Raw genomic sequence first — 10,622 nt, 5'->3', positions numbered from 1 at the left:
TTCCATTTCTTATATGAATAACACATTTTTATAAACTCATAATAGCCTATAAAAATAATATTTTACAAATAACTCATGATACCATTTTTTTTAAACGCGAATATCCTGAATAAGTAGTCCAAATAATTAGTGCGAATAATGAATAAATGTCTGCAACTTGTTCGAAATTTTTACAAATTTTCCATATGATTATGTGGATTGTAACAGGAGTTTGAAAGGAAGGGAAGAAAATGACTTATTTGTTATACCAAAATAATTATTACTATGAGCCATTTATGATTCTGATAAGTCATAACTCACAAAGAAGTCTCAAGTACAAGAATGGTTATTTGGAACGAATGAACATGTATTTCCATCTTTGGGATTCAGGGCCAATTCATTACATAAGTGAATCGCAGTGTCATTACACAATAGTTCTCAGGAATGTGCCACACATAACCATGAGAAATATTCACTGATACAAAGGGGAGAGGAAGAATACCAAGGATACTAAAAAATAATGATACTAAGAGTACAGAATATCAATGAATACTTGGGAAACACATCTGAACAGAAAAAATCAGAACTCTAAAACAACTTATATCGACAAGACTAGAAATTTGTGCTTAAATAGTGAGCCTGAACCCCATACTAACTTACAAATTGGAAACTATCAGTCAATTTTCACCGACGAATAGATTAGCCTTGTGAACCAGAAGCATGCATAGAAACCAATTGTACCAGTGAAAACAAAGAATGCATATGAAAGAAGCAGCATGTACCCAAAATACAAGACTCCGGATACAGGTTTTGTGATCTCAAGCTTGGTGAAGAAGTAAAAAGTGGCATATAGGAAAAGGTAGAGAGCAGAGGAACCTGAAGTCAAAAATGACCTCCACCACCAAAGGTAGTCCTCACTACACAGCTGGAAGTAACAAAGAACAACTGTGATCTCTGCACAAGTCACAAAGAGGATGACAAACACAATGAACAGGAAACCAAATATGTAATAAAATTGATGTAACCAGATTGACGTCAGAATGAAGAAAAGCTCAACAAAGACAGCACCAAAGGGGAGTATGCCTCCTATTAGAATCGAGATGACCGAGGTCATGTACCAAGCCTGCTCCGGTATCTGCCTAGCTATCTTGCTTGTCTTAACAGGATGCTCAATTGCTGGCTTTCTAAAACCCACATAACCACCAACATATACAAGTGGAACTGAGATGCCGAACCATAATAAAACGAGAACAAACATTGTTCCGAATGGCACTGCGCCAGAAGACCTCTTCCCCCAAATGAGAGCATTTAGCAAAAAGAATACAGCAAAAGCAGTGGCAGGAAACATAAAGGCTGTCCTGAGAGTGATTCTTTTCCATTCTGTTCCATTGAACATCTTATAAAGACGTGCCGAAGAATATCCAGCAAACAGTCCCATAAGTGCCCAGAGAAAGAGCATGACTGTCATCAACCCCCCTCTATTTGAGGGAGAGAGAAATCCAAGGGCACCGAAGATCATGGTGACAAGAATCATTCCGAAAAACTGAACACCTGTTCCAACATGCATGCAGAGTAAGTCTGAGTTTGATGGAGGCCTGAAAACATCCCCATGGACAAGTTTCCATCCTGTCTCTTCTTGAGCTTCTTCCTGGGTCTCTAATTGATTGTACTTTGAGATATCGCGGTAAAGTGTCCGCAACATTATCATAGCCACCATACCCGAAAGGAAAAGTACAATCATTAAAGAATTAACTATTGAGAACCAATGAATCTGATCATCAGCCATAAGAAGGTAGGTATCCCAGCGATATGCCCACTTCACATCACTTGCCTACAAGGTAAAATTCTAGACAGTTAAAAATGAAATGAACATCAAAATCCATTCCTCAGTGGCACTGTGTAGTAATTCGGTTACCGTGAATTATGGCAACTAACCATGAACTCGACATCATAGGTAAAAATAATTTCATCCTTGTCTTCAACCTGTTGAGGAGATTCAGAGCCAGAGACTATCTTTTTTGCATGGGGATCACAGGTAGTTAAGCGGTTCTTCCCGTTCCATTCACCTTCATATTCATGCTTTACACTGAATTTATAGGAATGATTTCAATGTACAAGTATTATTAAACATGAAGTTAAGAGATTAGCACAAAACTGTTTTACGACACGAGGTAAGAAAAGAATTATAATATAACCTGAAAGGTTTAACCTCAAAGCCTACAATCCTTGACACTTCTGTCAGTGGATCTCTATGGTACTTAACCACAAATGTTAAGTGATTATGGATAAAGTACTTTTCTTCCTTGTGCTGTCAACAATTGAGAACAAGAAGTCAAAGTGAATTCACACCAATGATTATAAAGCAATGGTTGAGAAATTTGAACTTACTCCAACATATAGTCCTTTTAGACCAACAAGAAAGCCATGCAGATACACTGTGGAAGAGTCCTGATCAGGCCTTCTTATAGGAACAACCAAAGGAAGATTGTCTAATATCCTGCAACAATTCAAGGTTAAAATGTACTTCCGTCACTTGCGTTATTCATACGAAGTTGTTTAAATAAAATTGAAGGTCATTAGTGTCTCACATGTTTACGCGATATTCGTCATCTATCTTTTCCTTGAACTCTTTGGATGTTTGGGCATTAAGAGTTATACGACAAACAACATTGCACAACTGTGGTTCTCTCATTTTGAACTGGAATGATCAAATTGTTTCAATGTTTTAGCAATTGAACATACTAACAGGAGATAGAAAGTCATAACTTATCTAGAATATTTAACCAACCACATAGGGAGAGTTTTCGATGCGGTCACCCCAAAGAACTTCCCCCAAATTTTCTGCAGAGTCAATAATGCGCTCGGGGCGACAATAAGGCAGTGAATAGTAGGTGTAAGGAAGCTGTGTTTTGGTGGAAGTTAGTTTGTTCACTTTCACCCTTAACAGATCTCCCTGTTACATGAGACAATATATTCACATGTTATGATTAAAGCAGGTGAATAATTTGTCAACTATGAAGGCTTAATACCTTAGAAAATGTCTAGTAAAGCCAAACTTAGGAGCTAGGATAGCATTATGATAAAGATAAACACATACTTATGCAAAGTAAAATACAAATCCAATTCCTAAAACTCACACTATTGCATGATTAATGAAACCATTAGGATACTCTTACCATTTCTGAGGACTTATTTTAACCAGTGATTAAAATCCCATCATTAGTTTAGACAAGTTGAATTATTTATCCCCTTAGTAAATGAAAATAGAGCAAAAACCAAAAGAGAATGAACATATTGTGAAACAGACATAGATGTAAAACCAATAAGGTAATGAATAAATAAATAAACCATAAAAGCAAGATTATAACATGGGGTTCGATGCAAAATTGAAGGAACATGCAAATTGGCACGAAAATATTTGAATTGGATACATATTTAACGAAAAAAATAGGAGAAAATGTATGAGTATGACCTTCTGGAAATCCTCTGGTGCAACACCTGGAAGATAAAAACAAGTAGCATGGTGTGGAATGAGCAAAATGCATATACACAGAAAGATCCATGAGTGATTAAAGATAAGCTTTATCGTCATTGTTGCCAAACAAAGACACTCCTTTGTCCCTTGATCTCTTACCTTTGTTCTGTTATGTTATGTTTTTGTTGATTTTTTGTGACCCTGTTTCTGTTATGTTCTGTCTTTTCATATCAGAATACAATAAAAAAAAATGCAATTGGGACACAAACGTTAGAATTTGCGACACTTTTGGATGATGTTCTTGCCCTCTCATGCATCTATGAATGGTGTGCGGTATATAATTGATCACATGGTTTTAATGATCAAATAAATTTACACTCATTAACTTCAAAAAATAACTATTGTTCTTTTTGTATTTTAATTTAAATTATGATAAGATAACTCATTAATGTGGTTGCATTTAAATTTGACGGTCCTGCATGAATCAAATTCACTATAAAATGGAAACAAGTGTCGGTTGCATTATGTCCAATGCAACTAAATGTACTGGTTCATTTTAATAGTTAATAGTAAAATTAGCAGTGTATCTGTGTACTTGCACTGTATAAGCATTTATTTGTTGAAAGTGTAATTATAGAAAATATTTGATTCTTAAATAACTCAATAAATAAAATTCAAATTGTATTGAATAATATCTCATCTCTATATTCTCTATATAAAATTATAAATATAAATTTGATGGATAGGGATCCAAGAAATATATTTATTTAGATTTGAGTTATGGTAAAAGGAGAAAAGATGAGTAATTTATAGAAATGATGAAGTTGATTTTCCAATGTCTAATTTATGTTTTTTGCATTTTATAATAAATGTCCTCAGGACACATTTAACAAGACTCTATGCTATATATATGGGTTTTGGACCAATGGCCTCTTGATGGATTCATTAATAGTTACATCGTAAATGGTGAACTATACTGTTCATTCATAAAGCTCTGTACCAAATGTTTTCATACTAATCAACATATTCTGCAATTTTTATAAATAGAAATGGCTCCCAAGTGTAAACATGATTCCTATCCTCCAATTTTGGACTCCTTTATGCTATTGTGGTTGTGGCAGTAAAAATGAAACTTTTCACCCCATCTAACCTGTAAAAAAAGCATTCATATATAACATATAATGATATACCATTACCAAAAAAATATAATGATATACAGATGAGAGTATAGTAAAAATGTTAAGTTCAATTTTTATGAGTAACATTTATTGGGAAAGGTAGTCACAAAAATTCCTAAATAGATTAGTTTATTATTGACCATTTGTAGTACCAACAAAAAAAATTGATTATGATGGAACTTAATCAACGTTCTTTGTGTTTCTCTAACATATATTTTCTGTGGATTGCATTTTAATTATTGTCCTCGTTTTTTACACAAATAAAATAAATCATTGAGTTTTTGTTTTTAATAAAAATGTTATTGTTTTTCTATTAAAGTTCATTTCCTCACTTTATTTTACCATTATTTGCTCTCTCTCTCCATGATAAATAAAATAATGATATAGTTGATAAAGAGAAAGAAAAAAACTTATGCAATGACAGCATAAGAATTTTTTAGAAAGTCATTACATTATCTATCATTCATAATTAATTATTATTGATTATTAAATATAAATAAAAACAAATACATGAAACTTTGACGTATAAAATTGGAATTGATTAGAATCAGTTCTATTGTTAAAGATAATAATGTTAGGTTAAAGATAATAAACTTTGTCATTATAGTTAATTGATTATGCTAGGATTCTATTTGTCTTTTATCATTGGCCTATTAATAGGACCATTCTTTTATACTTTTGAATAACTTAGCTAAATCACTGTAATATCAATCTTATAATATTGTGATTTTATATTTTATCTCTTCCTTCTTTCCTATATAAAATCCTTCAATTCAACCTTGTATCAAAGTTTCCCTGATGATGAATATCACGATTTCTGGTTTTTGGTACATAGAATATAATAACTTTGATAACATATTAAGATTATCTCAAAACCAATAGGTTTTAAAATGAAACTTTGACATGTACTATAATCCATTTGTCATGTGTCAGGAGATACCCGATCATCAAAGTCAAAGGCAACTTATCGCCTAGTCCAATAGGCTTCCATGAATAGGTCATATTTAGAAACAAGTCTCACATACTTGTTCAACTACTATCAGTGCCAATTGATTGACATAGAACTTCAACAATACTAGAATTTATGAAGAATGATGAGAAAGCAAAATATTAACGAAACAAACTTTAGAAGGCTAATTGAAATTTTTGGCTCTAAGTTAATAACCAAAGAGTTTAATACACTGAAATAAGCTCAAAAACTATGCCTCTGCTTATGAGCTTATCAACTTAAACAACCAACCTTATTGAGCCAGAAACATCATAAGTATTATTTTATCTCACTCTCCCCTTTACTCACCATGCATTTAAGAAGCGTTTTTCAAAACCCATTCCACTAAAGTAGCAATGCCAAAGCCTGTTCCAGAGTGCTTGTCATTTGACACTGGACCAGCCATGTCAATATGCATCCATTGAACCTTTTCATCAACAAACTGCAAAAGAATCAATGATTAAGAAACCCCTAACATACATGTGAATTCGGGCTGCAAAATAAGAAACCAGTAAACACATTTCATCTAGGGAAACATTAAGTGCGAAAACGGGGATATATCGTTTGTATATTACTAGTACTAGTTCATAGCAACTGACTGAAAAGTTTGAGAGGAAATAAAAAAAATGTTTCAATGATTAATCACATACCTGTTTTAAGAAAAGAGCAGCAGAAATAGCACCACCTTGTCGACCACCAGTGTTCACCATATCAGCCACTCCTGATTTCATTGACTCCCAATAACTCTCTTCTAACGGCATCCTCCAAAGTTTCTCCCCGCTCACTTCGGCAGCTTCAAGAACTTCTTTTGCCAGGTCATCGTTGGGTGTAAATACACCTTCAAAGACAATAGTTTGGAAAATTAAGCAGTGAACTCTCAAGGGTATATCCATTTCATGTCCAGCCACTCAGAAAGATGTTCTATTTCCCCAATATCATACAACACATGATAGTTTTTATTTACCTGCAATTGAGGGTCCAAGAGCAACTACACAGGCCCCAGTTAAGGTTGCCAGGTCAACAATCTGAAGAAGAGTTCAACCCATTAGCCTAGTTCTAAAACCAAACCATAGGCCTAACAAGATTCAATATTAATTCAAACGATACCAAAAACCAATATAAGATTGCAATAGAGTAGACGTTTTTAAACACAGAAGGCCGAAATTTAGCACTCGTTCTGCAAGTATTTGTATACAGAAAATCAACATATATTTTGAAAGAACGACAATGGTGCGTATTCATCAAATAATTGAGTTTTTCGTTCAGACAGACAAAATTTAACGGTTTTAACATTTTTATAGCTCTTGCTAGAAATAAAATAATTACCTAATGACCAAACCTATCGAACATACGCAACTAAATACTAAGCAAATCTTTTGATTGAGGGAGGGCAACATAGATCTGTTATGATTTATGGGGATACTAAAGGGATAAAAAGATGCAAATGCATATCTGCATACCTTTTCAACACCTTGGTTACAAGCATATACCAGAGCATCCGCTAAGGTAAGCCTACCCTCAGCATCAGTGTTATTAACCTACACAAGAGGTTAACTCAATGTCAAATCATTAATAATTCGTATGTGATCTCAAATGCTAACACTTAAAAAACAAACAAGTTCAAGTACAACAAATGTCCTATTACATAGATCCTAGAGGCCAAAACTTCAATGACTTGTAGTTGAATACAGTACATACATTTATGAGTACCAGATATTGCTACAGTATATTTGAACAAGAATGCAAAGTAATGGTTGAACAAGAATCATAATCCACCAAATAAAAATACAATACACACGCACATATATATACACCTAATAATCCTCACCTCTATGGTCTTTCCATTTGAAGCTGTGATAATGTCTCCAGGTCTCATACCTGTTCCACTTATCATATTCTCACAAGCTGCGGCTATAAAATGAACCTGTAGACAAAAGACTTTTAAACCGAGATATCGCACGCATTAATGCTAGCAAGTATCCTATGCATTGCGCGGATCCTTTTTAATTTCAAATATGTTCAAATCAGTGAATCCAAATGTTATTCTTTTTAAAGGATATAAAGTCATGAACAAGAAAAATATGACTGACCTCCACTCCAAGAGGTTTGATTTGACCAAGAGCTTTTGCTGCGCCAAAAACTGCGGCTGAACCTCCCATATCAAATTTCATGAATTCAATTGAACAGCCAGGTCCAGTCTTGATATTGTAGCCACCACTAAAAGCATACAAATAAAGCAATAAAGAAAATATGAAAAAGAACTATAATCTGTTACATCAAAACAAAAGAAACATTCTTCAAGTCCTCAATTTCCACAAATTCTATAATAGAAAGAAATATAAATTTACGCATATAATTGGTATGCTAGGACTTTACTTGGCAGTGCATGGAGAGGTAAGACAATAAGCAATCTACTTAGAACCTCATGTCAAAATTTATCTACCAGCAAACTCATCAGTATTAACTTCATGAACAATAAAATTTGCTGTCCAGAATTAAAACCATAGATAACACATTTGGGATAATCTCATTTCGGACTGCTCATTATCTTTGAGTTGTAGATAAAATAAAAAGGAGATAGTTATATTATTTACCTGTCAAAAGTCAAACCTTTTCCAACCAATGCCAGCTTAACATTGACAGGTCCAGTTGGAGGTTTATAGCGTAGATGGATAAAATGAGGAGGATTTGCTGAGGCTTCAGCAACACCCAGATAAGACCCCATTTTCAATTCCTTACATTGCTCAGCGTTTAATATTGTAGAAGTAAACACATCGCTATACGTTGAAGCAATCTTAGATGCCTCCTCTGCCAACACCCCTGAAATAGAAACAATTCATCAACTACCGATCAATTCTTAGAGAAGTATAAGTCCAACACAGATGTATTACGGAAATGAAATATGAAACAATGAAAATGGTCCAAGTGCAAGGACTAGAAAAGCCATATCATATATAGAAACACAATTCAAGGAGTTACCACTCACAAACCTGGTGTGAGCACATTAGCAGGAGAGTTCACAAGCTCCCGTCCAAAAATTATTCCAGAAGAAACATCTCCTGCATACTTAAGTTTCTTATCCAATTCCGGTCCTGATCCAAGACCAATAATGTCAACAGAACTAAGTGCTAGTTTCTTCGATTCTGACTTGTACCTATTATCTTCAAATAATCCCAGCACAACCCCTGGCACAGTTAAGTCCACACAAATATAACTATATATATCACAATCTTACACACACATATATCTATAGATATATATAGATAATCACTATCAGACAACTAGAAATCACACAATCAATACCAGATGCAATTGCATAAACAGAGCTAAGCTTTGATTGTGCAGAAAGTCCCTCAGAAGAAGCAAGAACAATGACAGCAGTGCTTCCTTGAGCAGACTTTGCAGCTGCGGCAACAGCCTCACCAAAACCCTTAAAAGCTGCTGGTGTAGAAGCTGATTGTCCTAGCCCAATGAGGCCAACCCTCTTTGATCCAAACCCTGCAATTCTAAGAAAAATTGATTGGCCAACTTTGCCAGAGAAATCCTCTTCAGAAGAAGCTTCAGCTAATAGACCACCCAACTTGGAATCAAGCTTCTTCAAAATCGAATTTTCAAAGTTGGAGTTTGAATCTCTTGCCAAGTCTTTCACTGTAACACCTACTGCAAGTATATCTCCTTTCCATTCTGTAACATCAACCTCCTTAGCAGAAAAAGAGATCTTCCAAAAAAACAATCACAAACACAAAACATGCATTATCAGCATCACATCAATAAACTTGAAACCACACATATCAGTAAATTTCATATCCATTAATAAAAAGCATTTTTTTGAAAACAAATGACAAAAAGGGATGATTTTAAAAGAAACCCACGAGGAGAAAACCTGCAAGTTAGTGACTTTTATGATGGTTAAAGCATATGCAATATGAAACAAAACGTGGGCATGTCAGATTAAAAGGAAAAGAGGAAGAAGAGTGAATTATGAAGTATATACCTTGGAGGATTCAATAATAGAAGGGTGAGTGAGGCCAAGAGTGTGAGACATGAGTACACGATGAGAAACAGAGAAGTGGAAGAAGATGAGAAAGAAACAAGGATTGTAAGCATTTACGTGTGGGAGAGTGGATCTTATTTATAATGAAACATCCATCACTATCATTTCTTTTCATCCGTGATCTATGCATGACAAGGCACGTGAGTGACACATTTGAAGTGGGGACTATTGTTTTTAGGTGAACCCAGTGCTAATTTTCCTGAATATTTTTTCTATCCACAATCTTATACTCTTATAGAATAAAAAACATGTATATGGTATATGGTTAATAAAAACTTGTAGAAGTTTTTATTTATTGATTTTAGACTAAAATTACAAGAGCTAACAGAGATATGGGTGACCATTGGTTCTCACAACTTGAACTTCAAACACGTAGTTGCCAGATTTAACGTGGTGTTTATGCTAATAGTCATTTATCAATTGCCTCTCTTACTTATTGTTCATGTGTTGATTCAATATTTGTTGGATTCAATCACAATCAAGGACCGGTTTCATGAATGTTTTCCACTTATAAAACCTTTCACTTTTCTCCTTGTATCCAATCCAATGTGTTACTGCACACTTCCCCTTAAATGTGGGTATCACACACTTATAGATTTGTTTTCCCTTAAGTGTGTGGCTTCACAATTCACACTTGAACTATCTATACCACTTGTTATACTCGACCGTAACTTATGAGCCTCCAACCACCGTGGAGTTTTATCTTAACAGATCATAGATAGAGTGAAAAATCACAAGTAAAACATCACATCTTAAAACATAAGATAATGATTTTATGAGCCTTTTCCGCTTAATATGAGATTTCACATTTGAATAAATTTAACATCATAAATTTGTCCACTTCAAAATGCAGAAATTAACCTTGTATGATATGCTTTTTATGTATGTATGGATGGTTAAGCAATTAATTAGTAACTTTTCTTTACCGATTTATGACATTAAACTCGT

The 10,622-nt window shown here is 34.1% G+C and overlaps 2 protein-coding genes across 2 annotated transcripts; both read right to left on the bottom strand.

The window, feature by feature from the left end:
- LOC109346451 (transmembrane 9 superfamily member 10-like) lies at nt 357-3,860 on the bottom strand. The gene is made up of 7 exons (XM_019586018.1): nt 3,452-3,860; nt 2,768-2,932; nt 2,568-2,677; nt 2,368-2,476; nt 2,175-2,287; nt 1,915-2,065; nt 357-1,810 (listed from the first exon to the last, which is right to left on the bottom strand). The coding sequence occupies exons 1-7, from the start codon at nt 3,569-3,571 to the stop codon at nt 653-655; spliced, it is 1,926 nt and encodes a 641-aa protein (XP_019441563.1). The 5' UTR covers nt 3,572-3,860; the 3' UTR covers nt 357-652.
- On the bottom strand, nt 5,725-9,775 carry LOC109346442 (leucine aminopeptidase 1-like). Its single transcript, XM_019586007.1, has 10 exons — nt 9,615-9,775; nt 8,924-9,338; nt 8,611-8,805; nt 8,215-8,440; nt 7,711-7,837; nt 7,449-7,544; nt 7,081-7,158; nt 6,585-6,645; nt 6,271-6,458; nt 5,725-6,062 (listed from the first exon to the last, which is right to left on the bottom strand). Exons 1-10 carry the CDS (start codon nt 9,663-9,665, stop codon nt 5,937-5,939), a joined length of 1,563 nt encoding a protein of 520 aa, XP_019441552.1. The 5' UTR covers nt 9,666-9,775; the 3' UTR covers nt 5,725-5,936.

Source organism: Lupinus angustifolius, chromosome LG01 (assembly GCF_001865875.1).
Source record: "Lupinus angustifolius cultivar Tanjil chromosome LG01, LupAngTanjil_v1.0, whole genome shotgun sequence".
Taxonomy (NCBI): domain Eukaryota; kingdom Viridiplantae; phylum Streptophyta; class Magnoliopsida; order Fabales; family Fabaceae; genus Lupinus; species Lupinus angustifolius.
Note: the sequence above shows the minus strand (reverse complement) of the source record. Positions and strands in the feature narration are given on the sequence as shown.